Raw genomic sequence first — 25,172 nt, 5'->3', positions numbered from 1 at the left:
AACAACAACAACATAAATATACTATATAGAGCGTTTTTCATGATTCACAGATTTTTGTACGACACATGTGCATCATACATGATACAGTGGATTATGTTTCTTACTTAGAACTAGTGTCAACATTTGATTGAAAAGAGAAAGCACATAACTGTTTTGCTGTGAAAGATTATGAGCAAATATCACTGAAATCTCAAGTCAAACGCAATTTCAAACTTCTGTGCTAACCCTGTTACATAGATTTTTGACAATAAAGTACACTTAATTTGACTTGAATTCATTCGTAGACAACCCTGACAAACCACCTCATCATGCAGAATAAACATGTTCTGACCCCAAATCGGCCTGGTCAATGTCTCCTTGTGACATGAATTACGTAACATATTCCGACATATTCCTCCACTGTCAAGCTCGCATTCAAAGTCATGCCAGTGGCGTGCTTGCAACAGAAGCCGTTATAAATCTGGCTTTGCCAGGCCTGCCATGACAGCACGAACTCGACACCATCAAATCACTGGGCACCCGCTGACCAGATTAGAGGCACTAATCTGTCAAATCAAGATTAGAGCCAGGAAAGGGGGTTATCTATCTGCCGTAATGTAGCCATGGCATCTTGGTACCAGTCAGATGGCATGGGGTCCACCTGAAGTGCTACCAAGTGTATCGGGTGGCGGTGGTGTGAGTAGGTGATACTCAGCCACTGATAAAGTGCTTTGCGGACTGCTCTCACTTACTCAGACTAAAAACAAGATGTCAGATCTGCATTTAGACACACAGCCAGCAATTATATAAAATTCTCTGAATAGAATTGTGTTATCTAAATATAACAGACATTAAATTTGCATGCCATTGCAATGTACTGGCTCTAGACAAAAGTGAAATGATTGTGACCTTCTGGTGCACACTAGTTATGTCCGAAATATGCACTTGTTTACATGTTGCATTGCAGTGAGAGTTACATTACTTCTGTTCTGTCTGTTACTGTGCCTGGTGAATAATTGTACATTCCAGACTTGTGAAGTGGTGGTCCACACATCCAAGACGCATGTGCAGGACAAAAAAGTCAAAACTATGAACATACAGATGAATGTCCGCACACTGCTCCCGTGTTGCTTTTCTCTTCCTTTCAACTTCTGAGCTAATCACTCTTAATCAGACTATCTTTATGTTCATACATTCCAGACTTGGCCACACTACGCTTTATTAGGACATATTCGTCACTGTCCAGCAGAAACCTTGCATCTCCACTTTCTGTTATATCTTAAATTATTTTTTTCAAAACCACTATTTTCTACATGAATAAAAATGTCATGATTAAAAGTGTATTGAATAAGTCATACAACTCATATACGCATGGAAAGTGACCAAATGTACTTATTCATATATTTTTTTTTCAATAGTTAAATAAATAATGAATACCGGTAATAATGAATTAGTGTCTGAAAGGTGGAGAGTACAGCATGTTTCTTCTGGACAGCGACGATATACTACGCACTTCAGGGGCAGATCTAGAAGCTCTATTTAAAGGGACACTGTGTGAGATTTTTAGTGGTTTATTTCCAGAATTCATGCTGCCCATTCACTAATGTGACCTTTTTCATGAATACTTACCACCAGCATCAAATTCTAAGCATTCATTATGACTGGAAAAATTGCACTTTTCATACATGAAAAGGGGAATCTTCTCCATGGTCCGCCATTTTGATGCAAGTTGATGCAATTTTAGCTGCAAAAATGACTGCACTTGGACCATACTAGAAAATATTTGTTTATTACTTAGAAAACTTTCATGTAAAGATCAAATTTGACAATTGGCAGCCCAGTTTCAATGAGCAGCATAGATGCAGTACCTTTTTTGACCATTTCCTGCACAGTGTCCCTTTAAAGCTATTAAAGGATCTGTTCTAAAACCACCATGACATGACCACCGTGGCCTATGTTTGCTTTCACGGCATCCCCCTCCTGTCAGCAACACAAACACGCTCGCTGGCAAACGCAGTGAGCGCTCAAAGTTTTCCATTGACTAAAAAAAAGACTGCTATGGTGTGTATATATAGCCGATGTAATTGCTGTGGCTCAGCATATATGTATGAATAACCTGCTCTGGCTGGCTGGCTGATAGCTAGAGATGGTGTGTATGTAGACTCTGTGGCTTTTCATAGGCCCGAAACAGGAGGCTTGGCAAGGTGTCTTCATAGCACAGAGAACTTGGCCCAAACAGACTAAGAGATCATTTCATCTAGATGTGGGAGAGGAGATTGTGCCGTGCCACGTGAGGGATATTCTGTATGAAATGACACTGAGTAGGCTTCTTAGGTGGCCCCACGGTGGCATATCATTGTCCCGGGCCAAAGACACAGGGAACGAGACCAGGGGTCCTTGATACATCATACCCCACTTTAGTTTATGTTAAGTGAGAGCATAAACAGTGGCAAATGGCAACGATGCCACACACACACACACACACACACACACGCACGCACGCACGCACGCACGCACGCACACACACACGTAGACACGCACGCACGCACACACGCACGCACGCACGCAAGCACACCACACACACATACACACACACACGCACGCACGCACACACACACACACACGCACGCACGCACGCACGCACGCACGCACGCACGCACGCACGCACGCACACACACACACACACACACACAAACAGAATCATGTCCTCATTGAATCAAGCTCTGAATGCACACTTATCAGACCAAGGCATGTGGACGCACACACACACACACACACACACACACACACACACACACACACACACACACACACACACACACACACACACACACACACACACACACACACACACGCACTCACACACGCTTGCTGCCCTTGGCCACTACCCTCCACCCCCACACCTCCACCATCTCCATCTCAACATTCCCCTGATTAAAGCTATGCCTGGCCATCAGCCACTCGCCATTGACAAAAGCTGTCATTTTTGAGCAGGGTGGGCGTGTGCCAGTCAACAGCTGCACGGGCTCACCATTACACGTCCCCGCGCCAAACATGGCAGTGCCCACAAAGCGCCCATTAGCACAGTAAATGAGTGTTTGTGCCGAAACCAGACAGATGAGAGCGGGGGGGGGGGGTTGGGGGGGCAGGGGGGGTGGCTTACTTGCAAACGCACGCTTTGTTCTTAGCCTCAGCTGTCTCAAGCACCCCCCAACACCCCCACCCCCAACTACCCCCAAAAAACCTTCCCCACCACCACCCCACATGGCCCTCACAGCATATAGATGGAGGTGAACCGACTGGCCTGCATAGTATTTGTCATCTACACATTCGAGTGTCTGGTCATGGTGGTGTGTGTTTGTGTTGCTGTGTGCTGCATATGACTTCCCAGTTCTGTGCATAAATGATTTTGGGTGTAGACAGTGCTGTGCCGGGACCGCCAGTTGTTGCGTGCATTACAAGTTAACACGTTTGACTTCTCAGTTGTAAATGGAGGGAAGAAAAGAAAAACTATACAGTATACGGCGCTGACTAATTACCCTCACAAGAAACTCACACACACACACACACACAGACACAGACACAGACACAGACACAGACACACACACACACACACACACACACACACACACAGACACACACACCCACACACACACACACACACACACACACACAGAGAAACACACGCTCACATACATATGGCACAGGAACAAGCACGGAGACCCCTAGGTGTATACTCACGCACACATGCACGTTGCTACAGTGCATCATTCCAACTCGACAATTTCTGACTACCTTCGACCAGACTGCAATTTTTGGCGTTCAAAGTATGCCCTTAGAGTCCAAATGTGACGTGCACCTCAAAGTCGCCCCCTGATGGCAGCATAACCTCATTGATGGTTAGGGTTAGGGAAAGGTCTAGGTTTATGCCACATAGTCAACATGCGACGTGGCAGGTATGCCCTCAACCTCAGAAATTGACGAGTTGGAATGAGATCGCTACCACATACAGCCTCCTGCAACACAAATGCTCGCACACACACGCACGCACGCACACACACGCACATTTGATTACTTTTATTTGGATCCAAGACACAAGCAACAGGGTACAAGATCCAAATATTTTGGAAAAGGTATTTGACATGTTGATAGATCTTAAGGGCTACACACTTTTACATATGAAGGGTTCAGATGCAAAACCCCCTAAGTGCCTTTTCAGAAAATAATCTTAATTCATTTTTATTTAATACAAAGCTATCAAAATTGCATATTTTTTATTTTATTTATGTAATATAACTATTTATATGTATTATCAAGTACTGTACATAAATGTAAACCAAACCAACAACGGGGTACTCTAAAAATATAGAAGTGCAGGTCTTCAGAAATGGAGTTAGGGGGTTTTGCATCTGAACTCTTCATATAGTACCAGTCCTCTTTTTATTGTAGCTTTCAAAATTCATGGATAAACAAAACATCTATACACACACACACACACACACACACACAGAGTCCCGAATGCTACTGACCTGTCAGCCTAAAGAGTGTTGCTCTGCGGAAGCCCTCCGTGTGGTTGTACTTCATGAGGTGGACCCAGGACAGCATGTAGTGTAGGAAGAAGCCCGGCCTGGAGAAGGACTCCAGGGAGACGTAGCCGTTGATCCAGGTGTCCCGGTGCAGCACGAAGGTGCACTCGGTGAAGAAGGCCGCGCTGTCCCTCCACTTGGACAGCCGGAGATGGCCGCCCCTGTCCACACGCAGGAAGTAGTTGGGTCTCTCCGCAGCCTCGAACGACACCAGAGATGTATCTGTGCGGACACAAATACACGTAGAGATCTTTTCTGCAGAGAGGCTTTTTTTTGCACGTGGCCTCTTACTGCAGCAGGGGTCGCCGGCGACCCTATTCACTTGCTGAAAATGCATAACTGCATCATAACAATATTGCTGTGACATTACAGAGAGCCATAGTGCTGCGCTAAGGGGTTAAAAGAATGTAGAGGTTGAAAATGAATATGCGTGTCTCTATTTGGGATTATGGGAAACAGAGTACGTGTTTAACAAAGAAAAAAACCTTTTCAGAGACAACATAAAAACGTACTGCAGGTTTATTGATGACGTCATGATCTTGTTTAAGGGAAGTGAGAGAGATCTTATAGAATTTCATAAATACTTGAACAACACCAATAAAAATATAAAATTATCATTGGATTATTCTAAGGAACAGATCAACTTTTTAGATCTCACTATCTATAGACAAGATCAACGACTACACACTAAACTATTCAGAAAGCCTACTGACCGTAATTCTATCCTACACTATCAGTCGTTCCATCCCCAACACCTGAAAGACAATATCCCATATGGACAATTCCAAAGATTGAGGAGGATTTGTGATGAGGAAACTGAGTTCGAAAAACAATCCGATGCCATGGCAAAACGATTCCGGGTCAGATCATACAAAAAGTTTGTTGTGCGCGCAGCTCAGGCAAAGGCCACTTCCATCAACCGCCAGAGCCTTCTCCAACCCACCAACAGAAGGAAGAAAAAACCCACCATTTGCTTTGTCACTAAACACAGCTCCCAAGCGAGACAAATTAGGCAAATCATCAAATCAAACTGGGACATTTTAAGAAGCCCTTCACTGCACGACACTTTTAGAAATATGCCGACGTTTTGCTACAGGCGCGCTCCCAGCCTACGGGACAAGCTCACACGCAGCTACCTCCCCGCGCGCAAGAATGACACTTGGCTGAAAAAACCTGTGGGAACTTTCAAATGCCAACAATCCTCATGCAACCATTGCGCGAACATTATGCAACACAAGGAATGGACTGATTTTAAAACTAAACACGTTTACAAATGCAAACATTTTGTGAACTGTAACACGACGCATATAGTATATCGTCTCTCTTGCCCTTGCAATTGTTTTTACGTTGGCCGTACAAAGAGGCACCTGAAGGAAAGGGTAGCCGAACACAAGTACGCAATACGCACCAACAATGAGGACTACCCGATGGCCAGACATTTCCAGAGCGCGCACAACCAAGATCCCAGGGCACTAAAAGTTGAAGCCCTGGAACACATCCCAACGGCCCCTAGGGGGGGTGACCGCCTCAAAACATTATTACAAAAGGAAACATTCTCGATACATACTTTGGATGCAATAAATTACCCAGGCCTCAATGAGGAAATAGATTTTAGACCTTTTTTGTAATGACTGAATGACCACAATGAATATGGATGACCCTTCTTTTTAATTGACTTAAAATGGATGCCTGATATGTCTGAATATGTACATGTATTTGAGTAGGCTACTCTTTAATCGCTAGGTAGCCCATGCGCAATACCTCACTTTATTATTCTTTATTATTATACTTTTCTATGGCATTACTCTGTTTATATCAATATGCTTTCATACATCCACTGAAAAGTACAATATCCATGTACCCTACCGGAACCATCATGTGACCATGTGAACTGATAAAAGGTCACGCAAATGACCTCTTTCTTGTCACGCCCTGATGAAGACCCTGTGAGGTTGAAACCGGTTGGCGTTTTTAGTTATGTACCCCAGTTAAAATAAAGGGTTTTTAAATTACTAAACACCATACTACTCCTTGTCTCTATGCAAGAGTCGCCTGAAGTAGGCCCAATGGCCAACACTTTTTGAAGGTTGAAAATGCATGTCAATGCCTTCCTAATTAAGCAAAACAAAAGTGGAAAGCAGTCATTAACATTCACTGAAGGTTTAATAACTTTTATCTGCAGCACAAGTTACAGATAAGGGAATAATATTTTACAGTAAAAAGTCTTTCAGTCCTCTTTGCCACATGTTTAGAGGGGATCTTTAATGCCATTCCATTGGAATCATGTGACTCAAGAGGACGCCAATTAGGGCAGATACAGTATAAAGAAGGAATCAGTGAGACCAGTGCTGCTCCAGAGCAATAGGGGTTAAGAGGTACAGAGATCCCCCATATCTATGACTAGGGTGCAAGAGGGGTGATCAGACATCCAAAACTACCACGCAAGATGGAATCTTCCAGAGATATATTCCTAACCCCAGACATCGTTACACATTTTTCCATGAGGCAGGTAATTTTTCCATGAGGCAGTTAGTGTGTACGTGTGCATGTGCATGTGCATGTGTGCGTGTGCGTGTATGTATGTGTGTGGCTGCGTGTGTGCGTGTGCGTGTGCGCGTACGTGTGCGTGTGCGTGTGTGATAGAGTGTGTGTGCATGTGTGTGTGTGCATGTGTGTGCATGTGTGTTTACTTGCATGTGTGTTTATGTACGCGTCCCATACTACAGAAGTGTTAATGTACTTTGGTTGCTCTGCCGTGCATAGCTGGCTACTGAATGCTTGGTAACGAGAGAGAGAGAGAGAGAGAGAGAGAGAGAGAGAGAGAGAGAGAGAGAGAGAGAGAGAGAGAGAGAGAGCGTAGTGAAATGGCGGGTGCTCAGCCGTGATTTAGTGTAGTCACGCTGCTCCTTGGCTCGGGTGGAGGCCTGGCCTGGCCTGGGCCGGGCTGCCTGGCAGGTTGGCTCTTTTCGTTTAGGTGGGATGGGGGATCGGGTTGCGGCATTTGCATTGCTTCAACATGATAGCGGTTCTCTCTCCTCTGCCCGCTGCCCTATCATCAGTGCCCATCTGTGTTGCCAGCCTGACAGCCACAACAAGCCGGCGACCCACAGACAGAACAGAACCACAGGTCCGGGACCGACACAGGCCTGGGACTCCGGGAGCGACCAAACCGCCCACTGTGAAATGTATGAGAGGATCATTTGGAGACTTGTTTCTCTGCGGGAAATGGGATTATAGAGGGCCTGCACACTGCATATGGTTTACTGTGGCCCCATAATGCACGCCGTACCACCAGTGGCACGCTGTAATAGTCATTGAAAGGTTAATTAATATAGCATTACTCCACTACAGGTATGGGCAACTTTGATGATAAGGAGGGCCACATCTTTTCATCGCCACCATCAAAGGGCCATATGACCCCCGGATTTGACTGCAACTCGCAAAGTTTGAGGTGCAGTTGTTTGCTCACTGACAGCTGATGTTGTTTGGAAGGAATAGCAATGCTCTCTATAGGCCAACACAGTACAATATCTTTGGATTGATTCTGTAGTAAATTATGTTTTAGTAGCTTGTTTAAGTAGTAAATTATGCTTTATCTATGGGTCACACTGAGTGAGGAGGCGGGCCGCATGTGGCCCCCGGGCCTCCAGTTGCCCATCCCTGCTCTACTATAACATAATAGAGGACCTTCAGTTATGCACTATGACTCAGTCATTGCCATTCTGGTAACGTCAAATTTTTAAGGCCGTGTTTAACAGGTAAATAGATGAAAAGGCTAGGTTTTTTTAGGCAAATAGCTTGTAGCATATGCAATGTGCATGGAGACTTCCTTTCACCATCTATTGTTCGTCCTGCATCAGAAAGATTACTGGTATTTGCCCGGATGTTGGATGATGTGGCTGCTACACGTGTGCTTTTGCATCCTTTTTCTTGTAGATTTCTTTGACATTTGCATACATAGTCCCTGTATCACCTGAGGTCTGCAAACTCAACCCAGTGGCAAGTGTTCCATACAGTAATACTGCCACAAGTTTGTAGTGAGTGAGAAAATGCCCGGCCTTCTCACTGTTTAGTACAGTAATAGACGTTGTGGAAGAGAGAAGGTGTACCAGTGTTCAGTAATAGTCGTTTTGGAAGAGAGAGAGTGTACCAGCGTTCAGTAATAATAGACGTTGTGGAAGAGAGAAAGTGCACCAGTGTTCAGTAATAGAGGTTGTGGAAGAGAGAGAGTGTACCAGCGTTCAGTAATAGATGTTGTGGAAGAGAGAAGGTGCACCAGTGTTCATCAGTAATAGACGTTGTGGAAGAGAGAGAGTGTACCAGCGTTCAGTAATAGACATTGTGGAAGAGAGAAGGTGCACCAGTGTTCAGTAATAGACGTTGTGGAAGAGAGAGAGTGTACCAGCGTTCAGTAATAGACATTGTGGAAGAGAGAGAGTGTACCAGCGTTCAGTAATAGACGTTGTGGAAGAGAGAAAGTGTACCAGTGTTCCGTAACAATAGACGTTGTGGAAGAGAGAGAGTGTACCAGCGTTCAGTAATAGACATTGTGGAAGAGAGAGAGTGTACCAGTGTTCATCAGTAATAGACGTTGTGGAAGAGAGAGAGTGTACCAGCGTTCAGTAATAGACGTTGTGGAAGAGAGAGAGTATACCAGTGTTCAGTAATAGACATTGTGGAAGAGAGAGAGTGTACCAGCGTTCAGTAATAGACGTTGTGGAAGAGAGAAAGTGCACCGTAGTGTTCCGTAACAATAGACGTTGTGGAAGTGAGAGGGTGCTGCAGGTCTCACCATGCGGTCTCTCCTTGCTAAGGCCGGGGGTCAGCATGAAGGTGGAGAGCAGCCCTCGGCCGGCCGTGGCCCTCCTCCTGGGCAGCACCACACCACTGGTCCTGTTGGCCGCCAGCACCGTGTCCCTCTCTCTGTACGTGCTCAACTGGTACGGGCCTTTGCCCAGAACTGGGGCACAATGAAGACAACACAACACAACAGAGAGCTCACTGTCACCAACAGGTCAGAGAGAACATTCATACATAGGCCTATGTATGTAGTGCAGTGTATCTGTGCATATACTCTGCCCTCTAGTGGCGCATTTTGAAACTGACTAAAGCAATTTTGCTAATTGAGTTTTAAAATATACTGTGTATATAAAAAGCTGTACCTTTGTTGTAGTATTCACAGTCATACGCTGTAAAGAGAAACACAGATATGTTTGATCAGAGACAGATTTTAAGAGGCATAACTGCATTTAGACTCCTCACTCTGCAATGTGCTGCTGGTCCCTGTCACTCACGGCAGGAGGAAGGGGATCGCCAGTCCACGGTGATGCCCTGTTGACAGCACTGGTGGGCATAGGCCGCCACACTGGTGCAGAAGCACTCACAGTCGCCACCTCTGTTACACCCGCACGTGTCTCCCAGACAGTTCATGTAGAACCACGTCACATCCACCTGAGGGGAATGAGAAATACGTGGTCAACTGGAACTGTTGATGGGCAACAAGGAGCATACTTGGGCTATCAGCATATTAGGCTAAAGCTTTTGGCTGAGACAATTTTATTAATAATTCTTCTGTAATATCTTCATAAGTTTCTGTAATATATTCAAGTGTAAAGATAATTAGCCATATTTTCATTGTACGCATACAAGAATTCATACTGTAAGATTGTAAGTGGGTCGTTGATGTTTATAGAAGAAGACAACAACTATAATTGTGTGAATTTGTTACATTAATATTTCATTTACATATTTAATTTCCATGGAATGAATGTTTTAGATATAATAATCCAGCAAAAATAATAACAGTTTAATTCATACAATAATGGCATTAGCTGTGGTTACACTACTTGACTTCTGCTACTAAAAACGTTAATGACCCAACTACATACGTATATGTTGGAAAGGTCATTGTGCTAGTAGTGTAATATCATCCTAATGTGATGCTCTATGTTGAAACATTAGAGGAAGTTTAGCACGTCAACAACCATGTTCCTGAGTCACACAGTCCCGGTAGCATACTCCAGGTCAGATAACTGTTGACACACTTCTGTCTAACATGTGACTTATTTATCTAGACGTGTGTTTTTGCAAACAGTCATAAATTAACACCAAGATTATTTCCAAGACGTAGTCAAAATGCCGGAACTTTGCAACAGGCGCATCGATAGCTCTTTTAAAGATGCACTGTGTCATATTTCATGCCGCTCATTCACAAATGTCATCTTTTTCTTGAATACAGTACTTACCACCACCATCAAATTCTAAGTATTCATTAAGACAGAGAAAATTGCACTTTTCATACATGAAAAGGGTCGAACTTTGTCCGCCATTTTGAATTTCCAGAAATAAACATTTTTAGCTGCAAAACTTACTTTACATTGGTCATACTAGGAAATATTAGTTTATTATTTTGTAAACATTCACGAAAATATCAAATTTGGCAATAGGCAGCTAGCCACCATCCTACACAGTGCACCTTTAAAAAATAAAAGCAGTAGATGAGTGTTGTTCTATACACTCACCACTGGGTGGCAGGTTTCGAAGACTTCACTGAGCAGAAGGCCACACTGTCTCTTGGCAAAGGGCTCCCTGAGGGGGCTCAGGCTGCAGGGGTTTCTGATGTCAGGACTATTAACACACTGGACACACAGAGGGAAACACACAATGGAAGGTCAACAGACATTCACATATAGACACACACACACGCATATGATTTTAACCACATCCCATGTGAGAAAATGTATGCGAATGGAAAACTCAATAGGTATAATTGAAATATGGTACTGTACGCACACATCTAGGCTGTGCCAGTATAGATGATGGACAGACAGAAACACACACACACACACACACACACACACACACACACACACACACACACACACACACACACACACACACACACACACACACACACACACACACACACACACACACACACACACACACACACACACACACACACACATACACTTGCTCATGCGCTCACACGTGCGCACACTCCCATCTGTTGAATGGAACTAATCAATTCATTCTACTGTTTTTGAGACACCTGCTCTCCAAGGACATTGTTCCAGCTAAATCAAAGATCCACATCTCAATTCTAGCCCTCCCTCTCTCAAGCATATGGAACGTGTGATCTGAAGACCTGCTCTCTTTTCATCTATACGTCTCTCTATTCTATCGTTCCCTTCAGATGTTCCACTGGTGGTGGTGGTGGTGGTGGTGGTGGTGATGTTGTGGTGCAGATGAAAGGGCGGATATCTGACCTCCATGGCGGTCCAGCTGTTTCCAAACTCCTGCGGCGTGGCGGAGTCCATGTTCTCTGGAGTCCTCATCTCATTCACCGTCTTCAGGTCAAAGTTGCCACACAGGCCAGAGAGCTTACCCTGGACACACAGAAACCCACACCCAGGTGAAAACTGTTAGTGATCAAATTATGTTGACGCAAATAACATCAGACTAAGTAGTATGTACACCAGTGCTTCCCCACCCTCTGTGGCCCGGGCCCCCATTTTGGACCACCGTATTCAAGTTTTTTTCAAGCCCAAAAAAAGCACACTGCAGCATACTGTATATGCTATTACACCTACAGTATACACGGTAGGTATTTATTCAAGTCTAAGATTGTATGTGGTGTTTAAATCAGAATATTAAGTAGTTATAATGTAATAATTGGTAACTGTCAGTATTCTTTTTGTTTATTTTTTGTTATCTTTTATGCCTAGACATTTCAGGCGGGCCTATTTGAATTCCAGGCGACGCCACAAGGGGTCCCAACCCCACTGTTGAAAAACACTGATGTACACTATGTTCACTATGCACTAAGTAAGTTTTGCAGTGATAATTCAACACTTTTACAGTTGGATCTAACACTCAGATTCTCTTTGCTCCTAGTCCTTAAAGGGACACTGTGTGAGATTTTTAGTTGTTTATTTCCAGAATTCATGCTGGCCAGTCACTAATGTTACCTTTTTCATGAATACTTACCACCACAATCAAATTCTAAGTATTCATTATGACTTTCATACATGAAAAGGGCGATCTTCTCCATGGTCCGCCATTTTGAATTTCCAAAAATAGCCATTTTTAGCTGCAAAAATGACTCTACTTGGACCATACTAGGAAATATGTATTTATTACTTAGTAAACTATCATGTAAAGATCAAATTTGGGAATAGCCAACCTAATTTCAATGAGCAGCATAGTTGCATTATCTTTTTTGACCATTTCCTGCACAGTGTTGAATGAACACTTCAAAACGTACTGAGTGTAATGCATACACATCCGGAGGGGCAATATAATAAAGCTGCTGATCCTGTATGTTTAACTGAATAACATTTGACATCTGCTGTGAGGCTTTCATACCAATACATTTAATGTCACTAGGGGGCTCTCTCAAGTTGCCTCATCTGCCGCCACGGTACATATTGAAGTGCATGTCTCTAAAGAAATTATATTATTTACCAACAAAATATGTCATGCATTCATTATTATTATTATGACACAGGTGTTGTAAATGTCCCAAACTGCTGTTTTTTAAACATTAACACTCATCTTTCTCCCTCTCTCTCTCTCTCTCCCTCCCTCTCTCTCTCTCTCTCTCTCTCTCTCTCTCTCTCTCTCTCTCTCTCAATTCAATTCAATTCAATTCATAGAAGCTTTATTAGCATGACAAAAAATATTTTGTATTGCCAAAGCATTGGTTGAAGATACGTACATTGGTAATGATAATATAATGAAGTAAGTGTTAAAACAAACACACAAATGAATGCTTGCAATTGCATGGAAAATATCAGCAAGAAAAGAAAGCAAACAGAAACGTGTGTGTGTGTGTGTGTGTGTGTGTGTGTGTGTGTGTGTGTGTGTGTGTGTGTGTGTGTGTGTGTGTGTGTGTGTGTGTGTGTGTGTGTGTGTGTGTGTGTGTGTGTGTGTGTGTGTGCATAGTGTGCATAGTGTTCATAGTGTGTGTGTGTATGTGTGTGGGGGGGTAGTGGCTTTTGTGGTGTCTATTCAATGTCCCTCTGTCTATGGCATGCACTGACATATTTGGCAGCAAGCGTTGCTGTCTGCCCTTGTTGTCCCAGTAGGATAGATAATGTTTTATCTGTATTCAGATCCGGGAAACCCGGGATTACTTGGTTAAATTTATTAAAATGCGCTTCTCTAATTTTTGAATATTTGTCGCATTGGAGAAGGAAGTGCGCCTCTGTCTCGACCTCACCTGTCGTGCAGTGAGCACATATCCTCTCTCTCTCTCTCTCTCTCTCTCTCTCTCTCTCTCTCTCTCTCTCTCACACACACACAAATTCAAATTGTGCTTTATTATAGAGTGACTGTAATGATACAATGTTGCCAAAGCATACAAATAACAAAACAAAACTGTGAACATTTATAACTATGTCTCTCTGTCTCTCTCTCTCCCTCTCTCTCTCTCTCTCTCTCTCTCTCTCTCTCTCTCTCTCTCTCTCTCTCTCTCTCTCTCTCTCTCTCCTCATCTCTGCCAGCAGCAGTCTCACCTGCCAGCGAGGTCCGGCCTGGATGTGCACGGTGGTCTTCCTGTCCCACAGCACGGTGACGTCCACTTCTGGGATGTGCACGATGGTGAAGTAGCCTGCCTGCCATATGTACATGTGCTGCGCCCTGTCCATCACACTTGAGGAGCTCTGAAGAATGAGAGAGGTCAAGGGTTAAACAGCAGCCACTTGTGTCCCACACTCCTATTACCAGGCCCGCCGACAGCGGGGGACAAAGGGGGTTGTTGTCCCGGGCCCAGGGCATAGAGGGCCCAGAATTGTGTCGCCATTACATTATATGTATTGGGTAGGGGGCCCTTTCAGATGACTTTGTCCCGGGCCCAGCAAAAGCTGTCAGAGGCCCTGCCTATTACTATAGAATCCTGTAGCCGAGCGCACAGGCTCATCAGCATATGACGGATACTAGTTTCCCCTTTCTTGATCACAGGTTTCATTAGCTTGAGAGACTGAGGCGGATAGCGGAGAAACGTTGTACGGCTGTAGTCATGGACACTGCGATGCAAGATCAACTGTTTTGTAATGAGACATCATTGAGACTGTGACAAATGCATCAGTTGTGGACAGGTATTGAATGTCATAGTTTTTTTCCTTGTTCTGTGAAAAGGCTTTCAAGGGTTTTAGAGATCTGACGTCTTCTAATGTAAATCATAATATCAATAGCCATAGCTATAGTTTTCCATGTCCATCTCATTTCTTTCACAATGGTGTTCCACATATTTCATGCTCCCTGTGTGCTGTGCATTGGAATACTAATATAAATGAGTGGATATATATGGCTAGGGCTGCATAATTAATCTAAATCAACCCGTTAAGACACAGCGTTATAAATTTGTTGTTACCAGAATGGCAATGACCAAGTAGTAGTTCATTACTAAAGACCCTGTGTTATGTCATAGTATTGTAGTGTTATGGTAGTTAACTTTTCAATGACTATTACAGCGTGCCACTGGAGGTACGGCGTGCATTAAGGGGCTACTTGAAAATTGAAAATTTGGGCGGAACGATGAAAAATCATGGCCGTGACAATTTCATCGTGATCGCACAGGGGAGGCAGTACAGGGACATGACTTCGGGCGTCGTTCATACTGGCTGGTATTTCTAGCCAAAACTCTGTGGGCCCGACCTAAGCTTCATGCTATTGCCTTTTACATAATTATTACAATTCAATTTGACTTTAAGCATCCCTTATATACATTCTTGATTATATTTCATTTTGTGATTTTAAATAACATTCTGCAGAAAAAAAATCAGCTGTTTATTGCTGTTTACTAATCGTGATTAATAATCGTGATTTCAATTTTGACGAAACTAATGGTGATACTCATTTTTTCAGCAATCATGCCTTCCTTGAAAAGGTGTAAGAAGGTATTCTGCAGTCAATCTGGAAAAAAGCCAGAGCACTAACCGGCTTTCCCGTGTCATCCTCAAAGGCGATGGTTGATCTGCCAATCGTGATGAGTAATGACTTTCGGCAGATCACTCCGGTTTCAAAACAATCCACATTCTCTGCCAATACACTCAGCGCTGTGTCCACACTACTCTGTATGACAACAAAAACACACGGCACAGGTACATGAACATACAAAAGCAATTATTATTTATAATTATTAATAGTTATTATTTATTATTATTTACATGGCCTCTTCTTCAGAAGTGCATGAGACAATCTAGCGCTGCTTTGTTGTTTTGTTCTAATAAAATAATAACTAATAAAATAATGCAGAGTATCATGTGTTAGACATACTGTAAAAACATTTGCTCTGTCTGAATATGTGTTAAAAAATACCCATGTGATTATGCACTGTCCTCACCTTCACCAAATAAACCTTACACAAGCCCACGTAATCGAAAAGCAGCCCGTCAAACGTGCGATAATGGCGGTCTCCGTAGGTTGTGCACATGGAAGGGCACGGCTGGAAGACACACTGGAAGGTTCCATGTTGGCAGACACTGAAAGAGAGATTCACCATCACCAAACACCGAGCACCCCCCCAAAACCCAAAAGCCGCAACCCCTCTCCAAACCGTACCCAATCCTGTCCTGCCTCACTCCTTCACTGAGAGGCAGATTCAGCATCACCACCTAACACCAAACACCCACCCCAAAACTCCCTCCAACCCCTACTGTACTCCAAAGCCCACCTCGCCCCACCTCAACCCCTTCCCACAAATCACTGCAAAAGTGCTGGCCCACTTTTAACCAATTAATGGAAGTGAGGCTGCCATATTTAATGGGGAGTCTTTTGTGGGGCGAGACGCAATTATCTCCAGAAGCACAGTGAGGAGAGGAGAGCGCTAGAGACCACTGCCAAGGGGTGAATCACCTCTCTGTGGATGATTCATCTGTCTATCTTGCTTATCTCTGGCCATCAGCGGAGGAGAGAGGCCTGCCTTGGGAAGCATAAACGGGACTTTAGTAAAAGCCCATCCTCTCCTCTCCTCTCTGGCTGAGCTGGGAGTGGAGAATTATGAAACCCTTTATCTCAGCAGCCAAATCAAGTCACCCCCCCACAAAAAAAATGAAAGAGCATCATACAACGACTGGCTCTGTCACACAGAGCTGAGTGAGACATTTCTTCTTCCCACCTTCCTGACAGATGGAATCCAAACAGGACTATCTGATGACCGACCGTCTCTCACTACTGCAGCAGGCAATCTGAGGACTCACTGCCTGAAGTAAAAATGTCTATTTTTCAAAATTAGCTTCTGGGTTGTAAGCGATTTGTCTGAAAATCAAAATCGCATTTGTTTGCTTGGTGTTGACCACAGTAATTTGTGTCCCGGTTGCCTGCAAAGTGTGATAAGTTCTCCAAAACTTAAAACGTGATTTGTTTTTCACCGTTTCATTGTTTATTGCCCTCGTGGGAAAAGAAGAATTCTGTAAAAAGACGCAGAAAATAAAAACTTGTTTTGGTCATACGGTAAAGGGTGTTGACTTACCACTGGTGGCAAGGAGATGTGACCTGGTCTCCAGGGAAGTACTCTTTCCCCTTCCACAGGCAGGGGCAGGCAGCAGGCAGGAAACACTCATCACCATGTTTCAGCAAACTACAGAGAAGAGAAGAGAAGAGAAGAGAAGAGAAGAGAAGAGAAGAGAAGAGAAGAGAAGAGAAGAGAAGAGAAGAGAAGAGAAGAGAAGAGAAGAGAAGAGAAGAGAAGAGAAGAGAAGAGAAGAGAAGAGAAGAGGAACACATTTTATCAGTTCAGATTTTTATTTAATCATGAAATGTACCAACTTCACCAACGCGCACAAAGTGCCCAAGCCAGACTACACACTGGGCCTGACTATGTGAGTTAGGTCTCTCCACTTGTAACTATTGACCTGTGTGTGAAGGAGCTAAAATGATGGTCTGAAGCCAACAGTGAAACAGGTTACACTCAAAAATCGAAAATTCCCTTGCACAGCCAGCCACACACAGCCTGTGCCTAGAGAATTGCAGGTTCACACAACTTGTACAAAAGAGAAGAGGTTTAGAGTACATCCTCACACTTTTTTATAGAGCAACTCCTGACTTGTGTGTGTGTGAGGTACGGTAGCTAATGAGTCTGCTAAGCCAACAGTGCAACAGGTTCACATAGGGAAGCCAGCCAGTCAAGCCAGCCAGCAGTCCCCCTACTCCGATACTAAGGTGGCCTTCAGCTGGGAGAGTGAGAGAGAGAGAGAGAGAGAGAGAGAGAGAGAGAGAGAGAGAGAGAGAGAGAGAGAGAGAGACAGAGACAGAGCGAGAGCGAGAGCGAGAGCGAGAGCGAGAGCGAGAGATGCAGGGCCCACTATCAATTGCATTGGGGATCACACCCGTTACATGAGAAAATCAGACAATTCTCATTCTCAGAGATGCACAATGGGCCCGCCTTTGTGTCTGCTGCCTCAGTGCTGTTTCCACCCTGTCAGACGCGGTGCGATAAGCATCTTGTAATATTGAGAGAGTGAGTTATTTCCTCTGGACCTGGCTGTGGCGGACAATGAAGCGACACATTGAATGGTCTGTGCCCAAAACCTCGGGTCCATCTGTGTAAAGTTACACCCAGATAAAGTGGTGTTAACAGCTTTCTTTATCCCAAAGCCAAGACTGTGTATCAATTACTCTGATCAAAGAATTGTTAATAATTCATTCCCCTATCTGAATGGCTAGTGTTTATACAAATAGAGCCAAATTAATGTCAATTGAGTTGTCTTTGTCTTATCAGAGCATGTCAGTGGATATGTATGAGTGAGCTGTTTTGATGCATTAACACACACCCTCTGTGTTAAGTCAATTGCTACCAGAATACAGTAGCAATGACCAAGCTGTAATTTATTACTAAAGACGCTGTACTGTATAAAGCTGTAGTGGTAAAGGTTTTTTTTTTAAACAGTAAAGCATCCTTCAAGTGGAACGGTATTCACTACAAGGCTAAGGTCAGCCATCAATATACATAAGTCATCACATGATTAATCTAATTAGCAGTGAAAGGAATATCATATTCAATTACTATTAACTACATTTAACTATTTAACTACTACTATACTATAAAAAGTGTGTGTTATAAACGAAAGCACAGTGCAGGAATTTGCATGTTGGAGGGGATGTCACTTTAACTCCCAGTCCACCTTGACAGTCTCTCAAGCTCTCAGATACTTCAGCTTCCCCATTGTCTAGCAAAGCAAACAAACAACATTCATCTTTTTCATGCCAAAAAATATGATATAAACTGTGGCTGTGAAGGACTTGCCACAAGATCTAGACACTTAATTTCATGGCTGAGGAGTTCAAAAATGTCAAAGTTCGTCACTTTATTGCCTTCACTGTTTTTGTTAGTTCATATTTCCAGCAGGAATGTGGCAATGCAGAGATGAGAAGACGGACAGTATTTTCCCAATGGAAAGTTGGCACAGAACAATAAAATATTCAGGAATATTCTGGGAAAGAGGACTCCCCCGCTTTCAAAGAAGGTGACGTCTACAAAACATATCATAGCACCTCACACTGTATCACAAGCTCGAATAATTGTACTTTCAAAACTAATTAACTTATTAAGCCCTCCAAAATAACACAACACACACACAGGCACATCCCACTATTGCACCGTACCATGAATGGCAAGCTGCCCATGGGGACCCAGGTACGAATACGCTCTGGGTCATTTCCCAACCCTAGTCCATCTCTCTCTACCCCTCTACTTTCCTGCCCAATATCCTCACTGATCTATATCAATAAAGGCATGAAAGCAACAAAAAAAAATCAAATGTAGATATTTGGAGCTACTCAGTAGGCACATCATCCTGCTTGCAGCTAGTGAACTATATACAATATAAATGAGTAATAAGTCATTTCTAATGCAGCAGGAGGAGGACCAGGTGAAGGTAGTTACCCAGCAGCATGAATAAGCTTGATTAACATAGGAATGCCTGCTTCCTTGCTAGCACGCTCAGACACACTCCCCAGGGAGCAGTGCAGCAGCAGCAGCAGAGCTGGCCAGGTAACGGGAGAGCAGAGGGAACCCAGTGACAGATAATGAACACACACACACACACACACGCACACAAACACGCAACCGCACGCGCACACACACGCGCGCGCGCGCGCACGCACGCACACACACACGCACACACACACACAGCCTCCCTTCAGTATGCATGACCACCCAAGTGTCCCTTTATTCAACAACAACTCAACAACAAAGCACAAACTGCCATCGTTCCCGGACACAAACAATCCGTCTTTGCCAAAACAACCAAAACCAACGCAAAAAAATCTGCCAAAGCGGGGAATAAAAAGCGTGCACCCTAAGACATCATCATGGCACACCACCACACCAGGACTGGGGTCATGACAAAAGTGAAGTCTCCAATCCAAATGCACTGCCTTGTGCTCTGGACTCCCCTTACCTAATCTGTGAGTCCAAACTGACATTTCCAGGGGACTTACCTTATCCCCAGAGCACGGCCCTGGCCAAGGCTAACCACCACAAAGGGATTCTTGGAAGGGGACACTGCAATAGTGCTGTATAAGGACATAAATGTAACGTTAGCGTGGCTACTCGCTCCCTTAGCTTAGAGCCATGAATAATGTAGAACTGTAACTGCGAGTAGACTTTTGGAATTCTGTTTTGGTCCTTGGTATTATTGAATGCAGCATTGGATCTATCACTACATACAGTAGTTATTTTCAATAAAAAACAACAATCAAGACATTTTGAGACAGAAATAGAAGCCTGAAGCATCCAGGGAGCATGTACCTATGCCCATCCACACGCACAGACACACATCTCCATCAAAAATAAACAAACTTCAGCAATACTAAAATACAATAATGTCTATTTCCTCCAAAAAATGTTGATGTGTTAGTAGGCTTAGGCCTATAGCTTTACAAGATGGCACTAGAGCACCAGACATATCGCCCCTTTTATCTCCTCCTCCCATAATGGCATAAGACAGCCCTTTTGTCCGTGCATTCATCGCACAATCTGGACAGCAAGCTATTGAGTTGCAGGTGTTTATTAACCACTCCTGACAAGAGTCGTCATGCTCCGTGTCTGAGTTCACCTTCTCATGCCGCAGTGCGGTGCAGGTGTGTGACAGGTCTCTGTCTGCAGGGTTGCCAGATGAGACTGATGATTTCCAGCCCAAAAATGCCCAAAATCCGTGAGGAAACACTAAATCCCGTCCAATATGATTTCATTTCTACTGTATTGATTTCTATGGCCATATATTGGCAGAGAAAACCCGCCCAGGTGTTTTTTTACCCGCAGACGGCCATCCTAAGCAGCCCAATTGGGCGGGAAACTGCCCAATCTGGCAACACTGTCATTCTGGTCTGGGGCAGAGAGCGTTGACTCCATGGATCAGGAGTCAAGGAGCCTCTGGCCTCAGCCTCTGAACCTCAGCCTCCACCTGCGCTCATTCCCTTCCTATCTGCTCGCCAACATATCAGTTACCTTCGCTGTCTAGACATTTATGACTAGGCAAAGGTAGTCATCTCTCTTCATCCACAATCCACCCTTTCACACTGAAGAGAGCACATGAATATTTATGGTTTTAGTGGGAATCGCCAAAAGGAAAGACTATACAAAAAGGTGGTCTCACCTATTACCATCTAGCGTCATGTCATAATCAAATTCACCTCATCTGTCATATCCAATAATAGATGTTTAAACCCTTAAGTGCAGAGCCTATGTTATAACCTTACTGTCACTAAACATGTAATGGCTATGTCTTAATCTGTTACTTAATGCTCTCGGTAATGTCATAGCAATGTTTTTATGATGTAGTTGAGTATTTCCAGCAATAGCGAATAGGCCCGCCAGCGAGCCCACCTGCACTAAGAGGCTACCAGAATGTAGACAAAGCCGAGTAAATGTCTCTTCACCGTATATGGTACTGTGGTTACTAGGGTGGCATCAGGGCTTGACATTGCCACCAGCGAACTGGCCAAAAATGGGAAAAATTTGGACGTGGCTAGTGACCATTGTAGTCTCACTAGCCACTTTGGCAGGTAAGTTATTCTTGCGTAAGACATATCTCAGTAGCATATATCCTGGGTTTGCACCTTGTGTTATATTTAGGTTCAAGAAAGACCATTCAGATTTCATTTGTCTGAATACTGTACGTAGTTTCATTTAACACACTATGCCCATTTGCACTGATTATCATGTTTTATCACTTCAGTTTCTGACCTTAGATGTATCATGGTAAAGAAAATATGTAAAAAAAATACTGACAACAAAACAGTTAAATTAAAATTAAAATGGATTGTCCATGGAAAACGGACAATTAAAATGGATGTATGGCTATTGACTTTGGAAAGCCACTAGCCACTGTGGCCAGTGAACACAAAGTTAGTGTCAAGCCCTAGGTGGCATGTGGAGTAGGTTTCTAGCAACCAGCCAAAACAGTGACTTCCTTGTGTCTAGAATTGGCTTCAGATGCATACATAGACTTCCTGTAGTGTACTACTCATAATATACCCACTTAACCTTGACATGGCCTTTCTTGTAAGCGATTTACTTGAACATATCAAATGGCATTAATCTAACGAAATGTGATTCACAGTGATTCACACGAATGCCTCATCTTTGCTGCATCCAAGTGGTTTCAAGAAAGACGATTCTTCAACTTTGCAACAGCACTTCCTAACATTACAAATCTCTTTTTTGGCAATGGCCATCGGATCAGTAGCTGTAGCCACAAACATAACCCATTCAGTTCAAGTTCTTGTTGCTCAAATCACATGGCCTGTTGAGGTATATCTCAGATTGTCTCATGGCACTGGTCTCTGATGAGTACATAATAACTTGCTTGTTCTGGGAGACAAAAAAGCAGACTGAATCTCTGACGCAGGTGACATTAGAGAAGTCTCACGACTGAAAATAATCAAGAGGGCTAGCCGACCTCCACCTCCCTAGTGTCAACATGGATCAGTGGACACTGAACTACCAGCCATTTCTTTTGGAGCAAAATATCACTGCACACTATGCTCCAACACACACCTGAATAAAGGCAAGGGAAAAAATGTAGAGCTACACAGTTGGTACGTCATCCTGCTTGTTGCTGGACAATACGACTGTTATGACACATACCCCAGGAATTTTGACCTCCTTGCAATGACCTGCATTCACAAAAAGTCAAAGCACAAGGTGGTGATGAACAACATTAGCAGACGCCTTTAACCAAAGTGACTTACAAAGAAGACATTCATGCAAGCACAGAGTGTGGGGTCAATACAGAGTACAGCAGTATACAAGTGATGCAGAGCAGATAGAGTGCAAGTTTGTGCCCAGGATTAGATATGAGTAGAGTTAGTTTTATGTATGGAAGCTCTTTTGGAAGAGATGAGTCTTCATATGCTTCTTGAAGGTTGAGAGGGATGACTCTGCTCTTATAGCAACTTGTAACTTATTCCACCATTGAGGGATAATGACAGAAAACCGTTCAGACAGGGCTGAGCACATATTGAGGTTGATATTGTGGCAGCATAAATCCTTGGCTGGGATCACCAGGAGTTCAGTTTTGGCTAGGTTTAGCTGAAGGTGATGTTCCTTCATCCATGTGGATGAGGAGAGGCCAGCATAAATGAAAGTGAAAGCCCCAATGGGAAACTCCAACTCCCATTGTCATTGTGACACAGTATTCCACAGCACACAAGTGAACACTGCTCACTGCACACAACGAAACTGTATTTATGTCTCACCCGTGCAAGGGGGCAGCCCTCAATGGCGTCCAAAGGGAGCAGTGCGTCAGGACGGTACCATGCTCAGGGTACCTCAGTCATGGAGGATGCTGGGGGAGAGCACTGGTTAATCACTAACCCCACCTAACCATTTATCCATGAGTGCAGAGATGAGTGAAGAGACTGTGGAGTCCTCTGGCTCGAAGGACAGGTGTGTGCCATCAGCATAATGATGGCAAATAGGAGGGCCCCCTGCACCGACCCTTGGGGCACCCCTGTGGAGAGGGAATGAGTTAAGGACAGCTGTCGTTGCCATGACAAGTTAAATGAAGGCTCAGTGAGGTACGATTTGAAAAAGGAGTGGACAGTGCACGTGATGTAAGTAGTATGAAGAAGAAGTATGTTATGGTTGACCATATCGAAGGCAGCAGATAGTTCGAGTACGATAAGCAACTAAGATTGACCTTCAGCTCTGGCAGCAGTCAAAGTGTCTGTTAGAACTTTAAAACTCTAGGAAGATATAAACCCTGTTTTCAACACATTGACCTTCATTTGTATTAAAAAATTAAGTACAAGAGGTATTTATAAATCATTACAGAAAAAATGTTTAAAGCGCTTGTGAGGCTTCTCTCTCTGTACAGCAGCATTCTGTACTAGCTGAGAGTTCAGCTGAAGGTCCACGTTGGGAATATGGAGTATCTGAACCAGTCCAGCTCAAATAACTCCATCAAATAACTGCCATCTCTTGTTGTTTTCAGGTCGTCCAGAACAGTGCCGGTGTCCACAACAGTTACGTTCGGCACTGAAGTGCTTAACTGCGAACCATCTGCGCTCATGGTTCACGGAAAAACACCAAGCATTTTTCAGATCCCATTGTGAACCAACTTTCCGATCTGTGGTGTGATAAACACGCAGGCCACTTCGCTATTAGGTGCGGGATACATTGTATTTTGATTACTTATGTGTTGCCCGTACCTCCGCATATAAGGAGAAACTAGACATTCATATCAAAAAGTAAACGGTCACAGGTTCTTTAGAAATGTGTGTCAAGTTTATAATTTACTTAGTGATGACAAATAACATGACAGTAATGGATAATTAAAGATTAATAAAATGATAATAAAGAGATAGCAAATACATCATGATTGTGTACACAATTTACACACGTGATACAGTACATGGCGATACATGGCGGTTCTGTGTCGGGTGTCGCCACCTCATACATCTTGTGTTTCCTCTATGCTGGCCTGGCCATCTCCAACCGGCTCTGTGACTGGCAAATAAGAGATGCGCTCTTCAAAATGAACTATTTTCTTCTGCACCGTGAGTGGTGTGGCTAGGCGTAAAGGAGAGAGGGTGTTGCTTTTGACCTGTACTGCGCAATAAGGGCAGGATGTGGCGATGCTGTGCTGTGGGTCACAACTACTGTGCTATACAGAGATTGTGATGCTTCACTCTCTGTGAGAGAAGTGTTCACCATTGACTCATAATTTAGCTGAAGTTCCATGTTGGGAATATGGAGTATCTGAACCAGTCCAGTTCGAATATCTCTGAAATCTCACAGAGGGAACTGGTGAGTAATGGGGTGATAACTGTTTGTTTCCTACTGGGTGTCTCAACTAACATTGCTGTTGTGGTCTTCCTCCTTCGCCACCTCAAGAAGGACAACTTCACCCATCAGCTCATGCTGAATCTGGCTGCTTCAGACATCTTACGTTTGTTTACTTTACCGCTGTGGATGTACAACTTCAACTTTGCCTGGAAATTAGGCCGTGCTTCCTGCAAGCTGCTCTATCTCCTCTTCTTCATCAGTTCCTACTGCAGTGTGCTGACAGTGACTGTGATGAGTGTCCAGAGGTATGTGGCGGTTCTGCACCGGAGCCAGTGGGCCAAGCTGGGCAGCAAAGGAGAAAAGCTTCTGCT

The 25,172-nt window shown here is 43.8% G+C and overlaps 1 protein-coding gene across 1 annotated transcript in view; it reads right to left on the bottom strand.

Moving 5' to 3' along the window:
* Nucleotides 1–25,172, bottom strand: part of otog (otogelin) — a 70,384-nt gene that overhangs the window by 17,383 nt on the left and 27,829 nt on the right. The window contains exons 24-33 of the mRNA XM_063188275.1: nucleotides 17,041–17,148; nucleotides 15,913–16,051; nucleotides 15,507–15,641; nucleotides 14,084–14,230; nucleotides 11,834–11,953; nucleotides 11,087–11,203; nucleotides 9,860–10,016; nucleotides 9,728–9,754; nucleotides 9,358–9,525; nucleotides 4,509–4,787 (exon numbers count right to left, since the gene is read on the bottom strand). Of these exons, the coding sequence (XP_063044345.1) occupies nucleotides 4,509–4,787; nucleotides 9,358–9,525; nucleotides 9,728–9,754; nucleotides 9,860–10,016; nucleotides 11,087–11,203; nucleotides 11,834–11,953; nucleotides 14,084–14,230; nucleotides 15,507–15,641; nucleotides 15,913–16,051; nucleotides 17,041–17,148 (1,397 nt within the window). The remainder of the gene's footprint in view (nucleotides 1–4,508; nucleotides 4,788–9,357; nucleotides 9,526–9,727; nucleotides 9,755–9,859; nucleotides 10,017–11,086; nucleotides 11,204–11,833; nucleotides 11,954–14,083; nucleotides 14,231–15,506; nucleotides 15,642–15,912; nucleotides 16,052–17,040; nucleotides 17,149–25,172) is intronic.

Source organism: Engraulis encrasicolus, chromosome 22, assembly GCF_034702125.1.
Source record: "Engraulis encrasicolus isolate BLACKSEA-1 chromosome 22, IST_EnEncr_1.0, whole genome shotgun sequence".
Lineage (NCBI taxonomy): Eukaryota > Metazoa > Chordata > Actinopteri > Clupeiformes > Engraulidae > Engraulis > Engraulis encrasicolus.
The sequence above is the reverse complement of the archived record's forward strand: the minus strand, read 5'-3'. Positions and strand labels throughout refer to the sequence as shown.